The 19424-nt window shown below is 48.7% G+C and overlaps 1 protein-coding gene across 2 annotated transcripts in view; it reads left to right on the top strand.

Annotated features, from left to right (window-relative positions):
• The window catches only part of CXXC1 (CXXC finger protein 1), an 82185-nt gene that overhangs the window by 10134 nt on the left and 52627 nt on the right, over positions 1-19424 (top strand). For both annotated transcript variants that reach the window (XM_029611530.1, XM_029611538.1), the window contains exons 6-8: positions 6660-6815; positions 14395-14502; positions 15231-15415. In XM_029611530.1, coding sequence (XP_029467390.1) covers positions 6660-6815; positions 14395-14502; positions 15231-15415 — 449 coding nt within the window. The remainder of the gene's footprint in view (positions 1-6659; positions 6816-14394; positions 14503-15230; positions 15416-19424) is intronic.

The raw sequence follows: 19424 nt of genomic DNA on the forward strand, positions 1-19424 counted from the left end.
TTAGTTCTGTTAGTGTGGGCTTGGGTACAGGCCAATACTGCAGGCGGCACTCTCGTATATGTAGCAGTGCCCAAAGTTTTGCTCTCTGTCTCCTCCTGCTAGTAAGGATACACAACCCACTTCTCTGGACTGATCTGTGGTATTACAGGAACGAAAATTAGCAGGTAAGAACCAATTTTCATACATTAGCTAGTAAAGGCATGTTTATAGAACAATGTAGAAAAAAATCGAAACCATGTCAGCTGACCAAAAATAAAATGAATTAAAAGAAATAAACTCACATATGCTGGGACATTAAACTGATTCATAGTGGCTGCAATGAGTTGGAACAGCCATGTCACAACAAGGCCTAAGCGTGAACAAATGTGACATCACTTCCATTCAAACAATCCCAAAATGGCTGCTTCTTGAATTCAAGTAGAGAAGAAACCCAGTACAGGGTGCCCCCATGCTGCTGCTGCTGCTGCATCCTACAGATAGCATACAGTATCTTGTTTGAAAGTACTTTCTGCAGTTCTTTGTTCTGTTTTGTTTTCTATTTTTTTCTTCTTCTGTCCTTCCATTAGCTATATTTCTTTCCACTAATGAGCACATTTCAGCGCTTGTAAATTGACCTCAACAAAATCCCGCATCATAAAGGGGTTATCCTCAAACAGGCAGAGCAAAAGTTGTTGCATGGTCTGCCTCTCACCTCAATATCAGGTCTGGTAGAGTATCCCCATTTGATTGGCTAACTTTGGTATAGAAGTGATGTAGAGCATTCCAGGTGGTCCATTCCTCCTTCCATGTACGTACCTGGATCAGTCCAGACTCCTGGGTTTTGCCTTCCCTCCAGCAGATGGAGACAGAGAGGTTTTGAAGGACTCTGCCACCTACAGTCCAACAATATTTCTCTGCCTCCAGCAGATGGTAGAGGTGCAAAACCTACAGTCTGGTCTGGTTACTTTGTGTGAGATAGGAGAGGTTAGGATAGTGACAGATAGTTAGTCATCAGATATTTAAAAAAAAAAAAAAAAAAAAAAAAGAGTCTTCAGCCTCCCAGGAGGTTGTTTGGTCCTGAGGGGACCATCCCCCCTGGTTGTTGAGGCAGCTGCAGCTCAGGGTCAAGGGCCCTATTGTTTTCTTTGTTCAGCCTTGGGGGTGATACCGGGGAGCCTGGCTCACTCCCGCCAAGCAGACCCGGAGGCGGTAGGACAAGTTTAAAAAAAAAAAGTTTTGATAAATTTCTTTTTCTGGCTCCTTTGACTCTCCCTTTCCTCACATTCATGTTTCGGTGTTTTTTCTTGCATTTCGCCGCTTTTTTGTCTGTTTTTGGCTATGGGGAGACTTGTTTCTTTTTTCTGACTGACATGCCGCGCAGGTTGGCATGTTGGGCGTGCGGCGCAGCGAGAGCTCAGCTCTCGAGGGATGGCATCTGTTCAAATTGTCTCTCCGGGGGAGAGGAAGCCTTCGCGACCCCTGCGAGGGTCGTCCTAAGGGTCCAGACTATCTCCGGTGCTTTTGGGGAGCTTCAGCCCCCTTCTCTTGGTCAGTCCCCGCTAAACGCGGGAACAGGCGCCATCTTTGATTCCCTCGCGGCAGTGAGGTCAGTAGAGCTGTCAGCGGCGGGAGAGGGGAATCTCCCGCCACATTTATCCCCTTAACGGACGGTACCTGAAGGGGGCCAATCGGGGCGGCTTGGTTCTAAAGCCTCGGAGGCTGTCCCTGAGGGGGATTCGATGCCTCATCTGCATCTTCATTTTCCTCCGAGTTTGTGCTTTTAATGCATAAAGCTTTCAAAGCCCGGAGGGCAGGCAAAAAGAGGCATGCTGATCAAGCTATACTACATGGCGCTCTCCCACGGCCAATGAAACGTTCCCGGCGGGAGGAGGACGAGGGTCCCTCGGAGACCAAGCGGCCTTTACGGTCTGTAGCACCTCAGCTGGCATCAGATTCATCTTCCAGTTCTGAGGATCAAGGGGGGTGACGGGGATTCAGACCCCCGGCAGAGTGCTCCGCATGGCTCACATATGGTGGACGGTGATGACCCAAAAGTGGTCCGTCTCTTTAGGAAAGAAGAGCTTGGGCCCCTCATTCCAGCTATTTTAAAGTAGTTGGGGATTGAGTCTCCTCAGAAGGAATCCAGACTAGGAGCTACGGATCCCGTGTTATTAGGTTTACGAGGTCCACCTACGTTTTTTCCATTCCATTTTTTAGCCACGGATTTGCCTTTCCTGGAATGGGACACCCCTGACTTGGGCCTGAAGGTTTCTAAGGCGATGGATAAGCTATATCCTCTGCCAGAGGAGGCTTTAGATCTTCTTCGTGTGCCCAGGGTAGATGCGGCGGTGTCGGCGGTCACAAAGAAGACCACCATTCCGGTTACTGGTTCCACAGCCCTCAAGGATTTGCAGGATCGAAAGTTGGAACTGCAGCTCAAAAAGATTTTTGAGGTCTCCGTGCTTGGGGTCCGAGTGGCTATGTGTAGCAGGTTTTCTTTGAGAGCGGGCCTTCACTGGGTGCAACAGCTGCAGGCCAACGAATCGCTATCAGAGGGGGAAGCCCTCCAGGCTGGGCGGCTGGAGGCTGTCATTGCTTATAGTGCGGATGCCCTTTATGATTTACTTCGCACATCGGCCAAGACAATGAGGTCCGCCGTCTCAGCACGTCGTCTGTTGTGGTTGCGAAATTGGGCGGTGGATGTTTCTTCCAAATCCCAGCTGAGATCCTTGCCTTTCAAGGGCAAGCTGCTGTTTGGTAAGGAACTGGAGGACCTCATTCAGTCTCTGGGGGACAATAAAGTTCATTGGTTACTGGAGGATCGGCCGAAGCCGAGAGGTTCCTTTTCTTCTAATTCTCGGTTTTGTGGGGGTCGGAAGTCCTGAACATCTCGAGCACCCTCCTCTTCTTTTAGGTAGAATTCAAACAGACAGCAGCCCTGCTCTCAGTCCTTTCGTGGGCGACGCTTCGGAAGATCTGGTAGCACCCAGTCCACACAAACTGGAAAGCCTTCACAATGATGGGTGGCCGGTCCATTTCTCGGTTCTGGTAGTAGGAGGCAGGCTGCCTCTGTTTTACGAGGAGTAGACCAAACTCACGTCGGACCAATGGGTTCTATCTGTGATAAAACATGGCTACGCTTTAGATTTTGCACGCTGACCCCGCCATCAGTTTCTGGTTTTTCCATGCGGTTATGCAACAAAGTGTCGGGCGGTAAAGGTGACGTTGCAGCGCCTTCTCAACCTCGGCGCAATTACACCTGTTCCTCTGGCAGAACAACGAAGGGGCCGTTACTCCATTTACTTTGTGGTACCCAAAAAGGAAGGGACCTTTCGGCCCATTCTCAATCTAAAGCAGGTCAACAGGTGTCTGCGGATTCCCCGCTTCCGCATGGAGACGTTACGATCCGTCATTGCTTCAGTTCGGCAGGGGGGAGTTTCTGGCTTCTCTGGATCTGACGGAGGCGTATTTGCACATCGGGATTCGGGTCGATCACCAGAAGTTCCTGAGGTTCTCTATCCTGGGTCGTCATTACCAGTTTCAAGCTTTCCCCTTCATTCTTGCTACCACACCCAGGACATTCACCAAGGTCATGGTGGTGGTGGTAGCTTAACTACGCAGGGAAGGATTCTTGGTTTACCCGTATCTGGACGATTGGCTGATTTGAGCGAAATCAGAAGCGCTTTGCCAAGCAGTGATCGACCGGGTGCTCCAGTTATTACGGGCGCTCGGGTTGTCAATCTAGCCAAAAGTCATCTGATTCCTTCCCAGTCGTTGGAATTTCTGGGAGCTCTGTACAATACACAGCAGGGGAGGGTGTTCCTGACGGCCGAGCGCATTGTAAAGTTGCAAGATCAGGTGCGTGCCTTGTTGTCCAAGCATCCTCCGAAAGTCTGGGATTACTTGCAGGTTCTGGGGTCCATGACATCGACTCTGGAGCTGGTGCCATGGGCCTTTGCCCACATGCGGCCTTTACAATCCGCCTTGCTCTCCCGATGGAATCCGGTTTCTGAACAATCTGTTCTCCTCCTGCCTCTTACAGAATTCGCATGATGTAGTCTGGGTTGGTGGCTGTGTTCGGACAACCTATGCCGAGGAGTTCCCTTAGTGGTCTCGGAATGGACAGTGGTCACTACGGATGCCAGTCTCTCCGGTTGGGGAGCAGTTTGTCTGAGGAAGTCTATGCAGGGGCAGTGGTCCCAAGAGGAGTCCCGATGGTCTATCAATCATCTGGAGACCAGAGCGGTGCGGCTGGCATTACAGGCGTTCCTCCTGCTCCTCAGGGGGAAGTCAGTCCGAGTACTGTCCGGTGGCTTACATTAATCGTCAAGGAGGGACCAAAAGCCAGCCCGTAGCGCTAGAAGCTTGCCAGTTAATTGCCTGGGCGGGGCAGAACCTTGTCAGCATAGCGGCATCCCATATAGCAGGGGACGACAACGTTCATGCGGATTTTCTCAGTCGACATCATCTCGATCCAGGGAAGTGGAAGCTGGCCGATGAAGCCTTTCAGCTCATCTTCAACAGGTGGGGCACACCTTGCATGGATCTGATGGCAACATTTAAGAATTCCAAGGCCCCACGCTTCTTTGCTCACCGCAGAGATACAGAGCAGAGGTGGGTAGATGCTCTGGTTCTTCCCTGGCAGATGAATGTCCTGGTTTACGTATTCCCTCCTTGGCCTTTAATCAGCAAGGTTCTCAGAAGGATAGAACTACACCCAGCAGAAGTGATTCTGGTGGTTCCAGAGTGGCCACGTCGGCCATGGTTTGCGGATCTGGTCAATCTAGTGGTGGAGGGCCCACTACAGTTTGTGCATCTTCCGGACCTGCTGCATCAAGGGCCCGTCTGTTTCGACCAGGCCGATTGATTCTGTCTAGCGGCATGGCTTTTGAGATGCAGCATCTGAAAGGAAAAGGATATTCGGATGCTGTAGTGGCTACGCTTTTGAGGTCGCGTAAAACTTCCACTTCCCTGTCATATGTTCGTGTATGGAAGGTTTTTGAATCGTGGTGCGACGACCATGCGATTGTTCCTACCCAGGTGTCCATGCCGGACATTTTGGGTTTTCTTCAAGCTGGTTTGGCTAAAGGATTGTCGTGTAGTTCCTTAAAAGTGCAGGTGGCAGCTCTTGGGTGTTTACGCGGTGCTATACAGGGAGTAGTGTTGTCTGCGCATCCAGATGTTTCTCGTTTCCTTAGGGGAGCGAAGCATTTATGCCCACCGGTGAAACATCCTTGCCCGCCCTGGAACTTAAACTTAGTCCTTATGGCGTTGTGCACAGCTCCTTTTGAACCGTTAAAGAGAGCAACGTTGAAAGACCTTACATTGAAAGTGGTGTTTCTAGTAGCGATTTCCTCTGCTCGAAGGTTGTCCGAGATTCAGGCTTTATCATGCAGGGAGCCCTTCTTGAGGATTTCCGATTCTGGGGTATCCTTGCAAACGCTTCCTTCCTTCCTCCCAAAGATGGTTTCCTTCTTTCATTTAAATCAATCGGTGGAACTCCCGTCCTTTTCAGACTTGAACCGGGCAGATCCGCTTTCTAAGGACTTAAGGAAGTTGGATGTTCGCAGGGCTTTGATGCGTTATCTGGAAGTTACCAACAGATTTTGTGTCTCGGATCATCTCTTTGTGCTCTGGAGTAGCCCCAAAAAGGGTAATATGGCATCTAAAGCGACGATCGCCTGATGGTTGAAAGAAGCTATAAATTCCTCATATTTGCTACGTGGCAAACACTTACCAGTGGGTCTCCGGGCACATTCTACTCGTTCGCAGGCATCGTCGTGGGCAGAATGCCAACAGGTTTCGCTGTAGGAGATTTGTAGAGCAGCTACATGGAAATCCTTGCTTACTTTTACCAGGCATTACCGGCTGGATGTCCAGGCCCCGGGTGCGGGAGGATTTGGAGAAGGTGTGCTTAGAGTGAGCCTCGCCGGATCCCATCCCAGGTAAGAGAAGCTCTGGTACATCCCAGGAGTCTGGACTGATTCAGGTACGTACAGGGAAAGGAAAATGGGTTCTTACCTGATAATTTTCGTTCCTGTAGTACCACGGATCAGTCCAGAGTCCCGCCCTAGCATAGAGGTAATGGAGAGTCCGCTTGTTTCAGCATTGGTTTATTTCTGGTCTGCAGATCAATCTTGTTTTCCATGTTCAATGGGTTCTGGGCCCAATTGGGGTGAGTGATCCGGTTCAGGTTGTTAGGTTACTGTATATAGTTAGCTTGGTTTTGGTACCATTCGGCTTTGTTTTTGAGTAATACTGACGGACTATAGGTGGCACCTTGGTATATATGGCAGAGTCCTTCAAAACTTCTCTGTCTCCATCTGCTGGAGGGGAAGCAAAACCCAGGAATCTGGACTGATCCTTGGTACTACAGGAACGAAAATTATCAGGTAAGAACCAATTTTCCTTTCACCTCTACAGGAAGTGGCTCAATCCCATGCTAATCCCAGTGGCAAGATCTCCAAGTAGCATCTTCCTTATTTCTTCCTGGGCAGTCACAGATGCAGTTTAATTACCTCTTTTGTGATGAGGAAGTTCCTGTGTATCTTCAGGAATTTTTTTGCCACTGTCTGACTATATAGAAAGTATCTGGTCCTCTCTTTGCTCTTTCCGATCTGTTTAGCTGATCATAATTCTCATCACTAGTTCTCTTTTTGTCTTGTCTTTTGGTACACCAGAAAATGCTGCGTGTCCGTGATGATGAGCTGCAGGTGTACAAGGACCAAACAGACTCTGTGACCCTGGCTGATTCACTGTCTGATGATGACCTTCCCCCCATCGACCCGGATTTTTATCAAGAATTCTGTTCAGGGGCCTTCGATGACCAGAACCTGGTAAGGAGGTGTTGGCCTGTTTTCATGATCAGGATATTTACTATGTATAGTGAGTTCTGCAGCTCTCAGCTTGTTCCTTGACCTTACCCAAGAGGGATTGAGTTTATAATGAGAAAGTCAGTGACAGAACTGGAATTAGAACTGAGAAACATATTTGGGACAGAGTTGAAAGGGCAAACTCCCATCAGTGCTAGCATATAGGAGATGGGTATCATCTGTAAAATGTTTTATATCCTAATTGCAAAATGGCTTAAAAGCCAAGCACTGGAAGTTTCCAATTAAGCCTACTGCAGAAACCTGGCTTAATTGTATTAATTAGTACAATATTGTTTCTTACTGCTGGGTGCTGATATAGAAAGTAGTAAGAAATAATATTTTATACCCACTTCTCAAATATTTTTGAAGTATGAATGTAGGTTACTTCTAAGTTTTCTTTTTTAAATTATATTAGTTCCCTGTACGTACCCAGATCAGTCCAGACTGCTGGGTTATGCCTCCCTTCCAGCAGATGGAGTCAGAGAAAAAAGCTGAAAGGCACCCCCTGATATCCCGGTGTGCCACCCTTGATTCTTCAGTATTTCTCTGACTCCAGCAGATGAAGGATGACATAACCTGTGGTCCTGATCCTTTACAAATTTTTTTGATTGTTAAACAAGTGAGAGGGGTCTTTGCACCCTTAGTTGCCTTTGACAAGATCAACTTTTAGTAAGTAGCATAGTAAAAAAAGGAAAAGGAGTACAGATACTCCCAAAGGGGGGGGGGGGCAGTCTCAGTCTCTTCCCCCACTTGGTAACAGGCTAGACTGGGCTCTGTGCCCTACAGCCTAAATACCCGGAGAATATTTGCAAAGCTCGGTGAGTGGGGGGGGGGGGGGGGGTTACCGGTGGGCCGGTCCCTCCCCCTAGCGGCCCAGAGACATTTAATTCCTCTGCTGGGAGCTCCTATTAATCTGTTGAGCCCAGGGAAGTATCATTCCCCTGGTTGACTGGCACAGTTTAAAAAAAAAAAAAAAAGAAACAGAGAGAGCCTGTTTAGATCTCCCGGGTCTCCGGAGGGGGTAATTTTTATACCCAGCTGATTTTTCCGTTGCAGCTCAGCTTACCATGCCATGGGGATCATGGTGCTCAGCCTGTAGAGAGCCAGCAGCACGGCTCTCCCGCAAAGGCCTCTGCTCCCGCTGTATCCCCAGAGGAGAAGGCCCTTTACAGTTACCTGCTGCAGGCAAAAGATTGTCTCTTCCACGGTCACAATGGTTAGGAAGGAGTCTGCCGGCTCAGAAACCACGGCCTGCCCCGTCCCCGATAAGCGTGGGAACGGTGGCCATTTTGGCTGACACAGGCTCCGATGCTGCGCAGGGCTCCGGGGTAGGGGATTTCCCACCACAGCTGTCTTCTCCTAATTTAAGCCCTGAAAGACCTCATGATTCGGGGCTTGATTCCCCACCTCCTCCGGCTTTGCCTCCGGGGGGGGCCTTAAAGAGGCAGCGCCTCTTTTCCTCAGTTTGTGTTGTTGCTACACAAAGATTATATGGAGGCAGAGGCAGACTTTAATTTGCAGGATCCTCCTCCACCAAAGATCCCTAGGCCTGTGGAGGGTCAGGAGGCTCCTAGGGCCCGGCTACCCCGTCCAGCTCCTGATGCAGTGGTAACTTCACCCTCTAACCCCCCCAGATCCCGCACCACAAGACTCCCCTCCCTCTGCGGACACGGGCGATGACGTTGGCAATTCCACTCCGGTTGAAGGGGATGACCTGCGGGTGCTAAGATTATCTTGCAGGGAGGAGCTGGAACCTTTGATCCCTCATGTGCTAACAGAACTCAATATTCAGGCTCCGCAGCCAGTGGTGGCACCTTCCTCGGGGGATCCTGTTCTGTTGGGTCTTCGGGCTCCCCCCTAGAACTTTTCCTTTTCACCCGATGCTCTTACAGCTTATGACCTGGGAATGGGATCAGTCTGCAGGTTAATAAGGCCATGGAAAAGCTTTATCCGCTTCCAAACGAGTCCTTAGATCTTCTTAAGATTCCTACAGTGGACATGACCGTTTCGGCGATTGCCAAGCGCACAACGATTCCAGTGACGGGAGCGGCAGCGCTCAAGGATCTCCAGGATAGGAAGCTGGAGGTTCTTCTCAAACGGATTTTTTAGGTGTCGGGGCTCGGCATCAGGGTGGCCGTCTGCAGTAGTCTCATGCAGAAATGGGTGCAGCAGTTGCTCACAGCTCAGGAGCTTCCACAGGCGGAGTGTATGGAGGCGGCAGTAGCTTATACAGTGAATGCTTTGTATGATCTCCTACATACCTCCTCGCGCACGATGTCCTCGGCAGTGTCAGCGAAGAGGTTTCTTTGGCTTTGCAATTGGTCTGCTGACGTCTCTTCCAAGTCTCAGCTGGGTTCCTTCCCGTTTAAAGGAAAGCTTTTATATGGTGATCTGGAACATCTCATTAAGTCCTTAGGGAACAATAAAGTTTACAAGCTCTCTGAGGACAAGCCCAGATCTTCTTGCCCCTTCAGTTCATCTTGGTGTCATTTTCGGGGTCAACGCCGTTTTCGTGAGGCAGTCATCGACGAGGTCCCAGGCTTGGGCTCATTTCTTTCGGGGAAGACTGCCTCCTCATGACTGAAACTCCCAAGGATTCTCCGCAAACAAGTCTACCCAATGAAGGTGCGCCAGACCATTCCTCCATTCCGGAGATCGGTGGTCGTCTTCCTCTGTTTTGCGAGGAATGTATCAAGATCACTTCGGATCAGTGGGTTCTAAACATTGTAGAACACGGTTACGCTTTAGATTTTGCTCGCCCGCTACAGGATCTTTTCTTGGTGTCTCCTTGCAAGTCTCGGGCAAAACAGCAGGTGGTACTCCAAACCCTGTGTCGATTGAAGGCTCTGGGAGCGATCGTCCTGGTTCCACCGGATGAACACCAGACCGGCAGGTACTCCATTTATTTTGTGGTCCCCAAGAAGGAAGGCTCCTTCTGTCCGATATTAGACTTGAAGGTCAACAGGGCACTTCGGCTACCTCGTTTTCGCATGGAGACTTTGAGGACCGTCATTGCGGCCGTCCACAAAGGTAAATTTTTGACCTCTTTGGATCTGACGGAGACTTACCTTCACATAGGAGTCCAAGTGCATCATCGGAGGTTTCTGCGGTTCATGGTCTTGGGCGCGTGGTCTTGGGCCCCACGCGTGTTCACCAAGGTGATGGTGGTGGTGGCGGCGAGCCTTCGAAGGGAAGGGATATTTGTGCATCCCTATCTGGACGACTGGCTAATTCGTGCGAAATCGGAGGATCTTTGCAAGACAGCGGTACAGTCGGTCTTGAATCGCCTGCACTGCCTAGGCTGGGTGGTCAACTTTGTCAAAAGTCACCTGATTCCGTCCCAGATTTTTGGGAGCACGTTTTGATACTGCGGTGGGGAAAGTTTTCCTACCACTAGTACGAATGGAGAAATTGATGACCCAGGAAAGAACCCTATTGGATCTACCTTTGCCAACGGTGTGGGATTACTTGCAGGTTCTTGGTTCTATGGCATCTACCCTGGAATTGGTACCGTGGGCCTTTGCTCATTTGCGGCCCTTGCAGAGGGCACTTCTTTCTTGTTGGGACCCCAAGTTGGAGGAGTTTCATCTGCCCTTGCCATTACTGGAACCAGCGAGGTCCAGCCTGGAATGGTGGTTGGTTCCACATCACTTACTACAGGGTGTGGACCTGGAAACTCCCCAATGGTTCATTGTCACAACCGATGCCAGCTTGACAGGTTGGAGAGCGGTCTGTCAGTCCCGATCGACGCAGGGTCAATGGTCTCCGCTCCAGGCAAAGTGGTCCATAAATTGGCTAGAAACCAGGGCGGTCAGGTTAGCGCTCCGCCAATTTCTGCCACTCGTTTGTCACTGGCCGGTTCGGATACTATCAGACAATGCAACCACCGTCGCTTACATCAACCGTCAGGGGGCACCAGGAGTCACCCGATAGCCTCCGAAGGAGACCAGTTGATGGCTTGGGCGGAATGCCACCTGTCTCGCATCGCGGCCTCGCATATAGCCGGGTGGACAACGTTCAGGCGGATTTCCTCAGCAGGCAGTAGCTAGATCCCGGAGAATGGGAGCTGTCTGACGAAGCGATGCGACTAGTCACACGCCGATGGGGAATCCCTCGACTGGACCTGATGGCAACTCGCTTGAACACCAAAGCGGCCCATTTCTTCAACCGCAGAAGAGAACACGGGTCAGAAGCATGGATGCTCTGGTCCTACCATGGCCCCTAGACATTCTCCTATACGTGTTTCCTCCATTGCCATTAGTGGGTAAGATTCTTCGACGCATAGAATATCATCGGGGGCCGGTCATTCTGGTGGCCCCGGAGTGGCCAAGGCGACCGTGGTTTGCAGATCTAATCAACCTACAGGTGGACGAGCCTCCTCGTTTGGGTCACCTACCGAATATACTGCGTCAAGGTCCGGTATCTTTCGATCAGGCGGATCGCTTTTGTCTAGCGGCTTGGCTTATGAGAGGAGGCAATTAAGGAAGAAAGGATATCCCGAGGCGGTTATTACTACTATTTTGAGGGCTCGTAAGACTTCTACATCTCTTACCTATGTCAGAGTGTGGAAAGTGTTTGACTCTTGGTACAGCGGGTTGAAGGTGTCCCCGCGAAAGGCCACCATAGTTCACATCCTTGCTTTTCTTCAAGAAGGTTTGAAGAAAGGTTTAGCCTATAGCTCACTAAGAGTGCAGGTATCAGCATTAGGATGTTTACGTGGTAAGATTGACGGGTCCTCCATTGCTGGTCATCCCGATGTGGTTCGTTTTTTACGAGGAGCTAAACAGTTGCACCCGCCGTTATGGGCTGTTTGAACTTGGTACTCCGCGGTCTTTGTTCTGCTCCGTTCGAACCTCTTAAACGAGCCACATTAAAGGATTTGACTCTTAAGACGATTTTTCTGGTGGCTATTTGTTGTATTTCCGAACTCCAGACTTTGTCGTGTAGAGAGCCATTCTTACGCATTTCGGATTCTGGCATCTCTCTTCGTACAGTGCCTTCCTTTCTTCCGAAGGTAGTCTCGACTTTCCATGTCAATCAGTCTCTGGAGTTACCAGCTTTTCCAGACGTGGATAAGACTTCTCCTCAAGGTTGGGAGATGCGGAAGCTGGATGTCTGACGGGTACTCCTTCGATACTTGGAAGTAACTAATCCTTTTCAACTGTCTGATCATCTTTTCATTTTATGGTCCGGTCCAAAGAAGGGTAGTAAGGCTTCAAAGACCACTATTGCCCGTTGGCTAAAGGATGCTATTGCTTCCAAGTGCATATGTCACGCATGTCCAGTACTGGACGGGCTTAAAGCTCATTTTATCTGATCTCAAGCAGCGTCGTGGGCTGAAAGCCAATGTGTTTCTCCTCAAGAAATCTGCAGAGCAGCAACTTGGAAATCGTTGCACACTTTTGCTAAACATTATCGCTTAGATGTCCGAGCTCCGGATGTTGATTCTTTTGGCAGCAGTGTGCTTCGAGCGGGACTCTCTGGGTCCCACCCCATTTAGGGCAGCTTGGGTACATCCCAGCAGTCTGGACTGATCCTGGTACGTACAGGGAAAGGAAAATTGGTTCTTACCTGCTAATTTTCGTTCCTGTAGTACCATGGATCAGTCCAGATGCCCGCCCAGCAAGTTTTCATTTCATCCAGTAGAGTCCGCTCGATATTTCTCTCTTTCCATTCGCAGATATTGATGTTTCTAAGGAAAACCTTTCTACTGTTTTTTCATGCATAGTAGCATTCGTTTTTGTTTAAAAAAAAAACCCAAAACATAGGTTAAGATAAAAGCATATACAGATAGGTTTATCTCAATCTGTTCTACTAAGACAGTTTGCTTTACTTGATCTAGTCATTAGTTATGGACTTCTTTTTGCTATGATAATGATTATACTGAAGGGGACGCAGGTGGCACACCGATATGTATGGGGGTGCCTTTTCAGTTTTCTCTGACTCCATCTGCTGGAAGGGAGGCATAACCCAGCAGTCTGGACTGATCCATGGTACTACAGGAACGAAAATTAGCAGGTAAGAACCAATTTTCCTTTACACTTTACCTATAACGCGTTGGTACGTTTTAGGTACCAACGTTCCACAAGTGGAACATTTTTTCATATACTTTTAATTACTTGCAAAATTTTTAATACCATATTTATACCATATTTGGGTCTAGTTAACTAAGATATGTAAAAAGGGGCATCAGGAAATAATTCCTTCAATGAGCAGGATCTAAAAGATTAAAATAGGGTGAGAAGCCTAAATTTTGCTTGTGTATAGAATTTTTTTGAGATATACTGCTGTGTATTGTCCGGAATCTTTCCTGAGCCTTCACCCTTGATATGATATTATCAAGCATGCGGATATTTTTGAAAGGGTAATAAACTATTGTCACAGAAAGTTTTTAGGGTGAGTTAACTTTAATATTTAAATTTGTTTGGCAAATTTGGGGATATGATAAAGGTCTTTAAGAACATGAAAGGTCTTGAACGAGTAGATGTGACTCGGTTATTTACACTTTTGAATAATAGAAGGACTATTATTTATTTATTTATTTATTTATTTATTTATTTATAACTTTTCTATACCGAAGTTCAAATAACAGAGTTAATTATCACTCCGGTTTACATTGCAACCATAAAACAGTGACAAAGTTGTCTTACATAGAACAGGGGGAGAGAAAAACTTGGATACAGCTTAAGCATGGGGAGTAACGTGTCAAAACTGGGGTTGGAAGGTGGGGGGGGAGGGTAGCGGAGGGTTACCATAGAATTAATGAAACTAATATACATATATTAATTAGCTTAGGCAGCAGAAGAAAAAGTGCTTAGGCATCTGAGCTTAGGAAGAGAAGGTCCGTGGAGGATGAGGCAAGGACGAGTGTTATGGGAAGGCTTGTCTAGGGGGACTATGGGGCATTCCATGAAGTTAGCAAGTAGCACATTTAAGACTAATCGGAGAAAATTCTTTTTCACTCAACGCACAATAAAGCTCTGGAATTTGTTGCCAAAGGATGTGGTTAGTGCAGTTAGTGTAGCTGGGTTCAAAAAAAGGTTTGGATAAGTTCTTGGAGGAGAAGTCCATTAACGGCTATTAATCAAGTTTACTTAGGGAATAGCCACTGCTATTAATTGCATCAGTAGCATGGGATCTTCTTAGTGTTTGGATAATTGCCAGGTTCTTGTGGCCTGGTTTGGCCTCTGTTGGAAACAGGATGCTGGGCTTGATGGACCCTTGGTCTCACCCAGCATGGCAATTTCTTATGTTCTTATATAGTGGAAAAAAATATTGTGCAGTGAAATGTTTAAAATGTAGTGATTTTATACATATTTTGTGCTTGTACAACTCAGTAATGGAGTATAAAAGCCAATGGGAAACAAAAGAAAGCAGGGAGATAAAATGATCCCTTCAAGGTCACATACATAGAGTTAGTGACAGAACCAGAATAAAAACTGAGGCAAAGGGAGATGATGTGATTTTCCTGAGGTCACACGCAAAGCCAGGAAATCTTATGCCCTTATTTGGTTTTTATTATCTTTCTCTTGTGTCTTCACAGCCCTGGCTAAGTGACACAGATGACACTCCCTTTCTCGATCCTGTGCTGCGCAAGCGAGCTGTAAAGGTCAAACATGTCAAGAGGCGGGAGAAGAAGTCTGACAAAAAGGTAAGCTGCACCCTGACCTCACAGTTTAAAAAAAAAAAAAAGGTTTGTAGACTAGACCAAGACAAAAGCTCAAGCACAAGAGCCTTTGAATTATTAAATTGGTCCAATGAAAAGCATCTTGTCCTGCGCATAATGTAGTTTTCAAATTTCCTAAAAAGTAAACTTCAAAAATGTGTTTGGGGGATCAGCTATCAGTGCCATGGATCTTACAGTAGGGAGTACCTCAAGGCTCCATACTGTCACCACATTATTTGATTTGTTTATAGAGCCACTCAGGTGAATAGCTAAGCAGGATGTAAATACTTGATGTATGCTGACGATGTACTAATTTATTGTACTTTTGGTAATAGTTGGTAGGAGAACCTGGACAGACTTAAAAATTGACAAGGTTTGAGACCTGGTTTACTAATAAGCTCTGATACAAATCTTGTGGGTCAGACGCCTTTCCTTAATAGCTCCCTGCCCTAAATTACAACTACATAACAAAGTGCTACTGTCTACTCAAGAGAGAAATTTTGGGTGTCAGATGGTCACTTGGATGTGATGACATCCCTGAAGCAAGATAGTCTGTGATGTCATTATCATGGGGATGCTTTGTACTAATAGAGTTTGGGTCAGGGTTTTCTAATGCTGCTATGGATTAGTAGCATGGACAGATGTTCATGTTGCCTCTGCCCAGAGCCTATGACCTGACTGTCATTTCTCCTGTTTCCTCTGCCCCGCTTCAGAAAGAGGAGAAGTACAGGCGGCATAAACAAAAGCAGAAGCATCGAGAGAAAAGCCGGCACTCGGAGCGAGCAGAGAGCAGGGACATGACCTCTTCCCGCCAATGCCTGGGGCCCAGCTGTGTCCAGCCCGCCCGTGCCACTTCCAAATACTGCTCAGATGACTGTGGCATGAAACTGGCAGCCAAGTAAGGGGAGGGGGAGGCTACGTGAGTGTGAGCACATGAAGTGACAACACAGAAATTGGGGGCGGTGTGGGAGTATGTATCTGTTTGAGCTTGTGTCTGATGTGATCACGCACAACTTCTCTTTGGATGCTGTATCCTGTAGAGCTACACCTGGCTGGCTGCCGGTGCTAGTGGAAGTGTGGACCAGTCTGATACAAGGTAGTGTGTGTGATTTCCCTGTACATGCCCAGATCAGCCTAGACTCCTGGGTTTTGCCTCTCAGCCAGCAGATGGAGACAGAGAAAGTTTCACTGACTCTGTACATAACCCAGTGTGCTACCTGCAGCCCTCAGTATTTCTCTGTCTCCAGCAGATGGTAGATGGGGTAAAACCTGCAGTGTGGAGAGAAAGAGAAAGAAAAGAAGAATAAAAGACAGGAAAATTTCTGGATCCTCCCAGGGGGTTGTGAGGTCCTGGTGTGGCCATCCCCCCTAGTTTGAGGCGGACGAGCAGGAGATTGGTGACCCTTCTGATAGCTCGGTACGAAGGTCCGTGGGGTGGATATCTGGTGATTCAGATCCCTCATCCCCAAGAGACAGCGGTGGAGCCTGCTGTCAGTTCTGCACTGCAAGCCTAGTGGAGCAGGGAGGTATCCTTTTTTCCCTGTACATACCCGGATCAGTCCAGACAGTGGGTTGAGCCTCATTTCCAGCAGATGGAGACAGAGAAAATCTCCAAGGGTATCCTATATCAAGACAGTGCTCCCCCTGTTTCCCTTCAGTATTTCTCTGTCTCCAGCAGATGCAGATAGCAGAACCTGTGGGTTCCCTTTCTTTGTAGCAGTTTGTGGTTTGCGGACGTTCTTCCTTCTTTCTCTAGTTATAAGGATTAAGCAAGTATTTGTTAATTCCCAGTATTTAAAAAGTGTAAAAAAAAAAAAAGTTTAGTCTTCAGGAGCAGTTTGTTCTGACTTCTCGCTCTTGCTTGGGCCTAGGGGGGTCCTGTCCCCTTGATTTCTTCAGCCTAGGACCCTTTTTTCCCGGTGGCCTCTTGCCTGGCTCTGGGATGATACTGGTGGTCCAGTGCCTCCCTGAGAAGTCTCATGCCTCAGGTCTTTTGTTGTCAGAGAAGCAAAATTTCTCTGTAACTTTAAGCTGTTTAAAAAAAAAAAAAAAGGTTTTTACTATCAGTAACCTTGGACAAGGAATGGCAGCTTACTGGAGAAGGAGTGGAGAGCAGTTTCTCTCTCTCCCACTCGCAGCAGCCAGGCACAGGAGCACTTTGCCGTTCCCGCGGCAGTTCCTTACACCCCCCCCCCCCCCGATGCCACGATCGCCATTTTGTATTGCATGTAGAGACCCTGCTTCGCGGCTCTCCCACGACAGGGTGTGTTCTAATTGTTTAACCAGCGGGGAGGGGCCGTCTCTTCTCCAAGCTGAACAGCCCTAACCTCTTCAGCCTTTCCTCATAGGGGAGCTGTTCCATCCCCTTTATCATTTTGGTTGCCCTTCTCTGTACCTTCTCCATCACAATTATATCTTTTTTGAGATGCGGCGACCAGAATTGTATACAGTATTCAAGATGTGGTCTCACCATGGAGCGATACAGAGGCATTATGATATTTTCCGTTTTATTAAACATTCCCTTCCTAATAATTCCTAATATTCTGTTTGCTTTTTTGACTGCTGCAGCACACTGAGCCGACAATTTTAAAGTATTATCCACTATGATGCCTAGATCTTTTTCCTGGGTGGTAGCTCCTAATACGGAACCAAACATCATGTAACTACAACAAGGGTTATTTTTCCCTATATGCAACACCTTGTACTTGTCCACATTAAATTTCATCTGCCATTTGGATGCCCAATCTTCCATTCCCAGCACCCAAGATCTCCCATCTGCAGAGGCGGAGCAGGCGGATCGGCTAGAAGGCGCGATTGCATATGGGGCCGATGCTCTTTACGATCTTCTACGGGTGCAAGCCAGAGCCATGGTCTCCGTGGTCTCGGCCAGGCATCTCCTCTGGCTGAGAAACTGGGCTGCGGATGCCTCTTCTAAAGCGCAGTTGGGCACTCTCCCCTTCAAGGGTCAGTTGCTTTTTGGTAAGGACCTAGAGCAGCTTATTAAATCTCTGGGGGAGAATAAGGTTTATAAGCTGCCGGAGGACCGTCCGAAACAGTCAAAGGCTTTCTTTCCTTCCCACACTCACTTCAGAGGTCAACGGCGCTCCTTTCTAAGAGGCAATACTTCCAGAGCCCAATCCTGGTCTCATTCCTTTCGTGGACGTCGACCCTTCTGGGATGGTAGTCAGCAACACTCGGCCACAAAGTCCTCTTCCCAATGAAATACTGCCAGCCCATTCCTCCGTTCTAAACTTAGGTGGACGGCTGTCCCTGTTTCTCGAGGAATGGGTCAAGATCACGACGGATCAGTGGGTCCTAGAGGTAATAGAAAAAGGCTACGCATTAGAATTTGCTCGAGACCTACCGGACCTTCACCTAATCTCTCCTTGCAGAAGTCAAAAGAGGCCTGTGGTCGACCAGACCCTGAGCAGGCTGCTGGAACTGGGTGCCATAGTTCCAGTTCCGGTGGAGGAACAAGGGTCCGGCCAATATTCCATATACTTCATCGTTCCCAAAAAGGAAGGCTCCTTTCGTCCAATTTTGGGTCTCAAGCGAGTCAATCTGGTTCTCAACGTCCCCCATTTTCGAATGGAAACCCTGAGGGCTGTAATAGCGGCGGTTTGCTCAGGCAAATTCGTGGCATTGCTCGACCTGACGGAGGTCTACTTGCACATTCTGATTCGCCTCGACCATCAGCGGTATCTCCGGTTCGAGATCCTGGGCCAACATTTACAGTTTCGAGTGCTCCCATTCGGTCTTGCCACGGCGCCGTGCACTTTCACCAAGGTCATGGTGGTAGTGGCGGCCTCTCTTCGTCGGGACGGAGTTCTGGTCCACCCCTACCTGGACGATTGGCTCATCCGGGCCAAATCGGAGTTTCTCTGCAAGCTGGCAGTCAACAAGGTCCTGACTTGTCTGACCTCCCTTGGGTGGATAATCAACTTTCCCAAGAGCAAGCTTCAGCCATCCCAGACCCTGGAATCTTTGGGGGCGCGATTCGACACGCGAGTCAGCAAGGTGTTCCTTCCAGACGCGTGGGCTCTCAAACTCAAGGATCAAGTGCGCACTTTTCTCTCTCTTGCTCTGCCCACGGCCTGGGACTACCTCCAGGTCCTGGGGTCCATGGCCTCCACTATCTATCTGGTTCCTTGGGCTTTTGCGCATATGCATCTGTTACAGAAAGCTTTGCTATCCTGCTGGAAGCCGGTGTCTAAGCAATTTCGGACACCCCTCCCACTCTCCGAATCTACCATCGCCGACCTGCAATGGTGGCTTTCGTCTACCTACCTTCTGAAGGGGATGTCCCTTCAGACGCCGCAGTGGATTGTTGTCACAGCGGATGCCAGCCTCTCCGGCTGGGGAGCAGTGTGCCAGACCCAATCTACACAAGGATACTGGTCCCCAGTCCAATCTCGCTGGCACATCAATCGATTGGAAGCTTGAGCGGTACATCTGGCTCTCAAGGTCTTCCTTCCTTTACTCCATCGCAAGGCGGTGCGGGTTCTCTCGGACAACTCCACCATAGTGGCTTACATCAGTCGGCAGGGAGGCACCAGGAGTCGCCTGGTGGCTCTGGAAGCCAGCATGCTCTTCACCTGGGCGGGGCGGAACGTCACCTAGAGCGCTTGGCAGCGTCCCACATTACGGGGAAGGAGAATGTTCAAGCCGATTTCCTCAGTCGCCAGCAGTTAGATCCTGGTGAGTGGGAGTTGTCAGACAGAGCGATGAATCTGATCGTCTGCAGGTGGGGTCCCCCACACTTAGATCTGATGGCCATGATGAACAATGCGAAAGCTCCCAGGTTCTTCAGCTGCAGAAGGGAACATTGCGCGAAAGGAGTGGATTCGCTGGTCTTTCCCTGGCTTCACGACATTCTCCTATACATGTTCCCTCCTTGGCCACTAGTG

This window comes from Rhinatrema bivittatum, chromosome 1, assembly GCF_901001135.1.
Source record: "Rhinatrema bivittatum chromosome 1, aRhiBiv1.1, whole genome shotgun sequence".
NCBI classification, from domain to species: Eukaryota; Metazoa; Chordata; class Amphibia; order Gymnophiona; family Rhinatrematidae; genus Rhinatrema; species Rhinatrema bivittatum.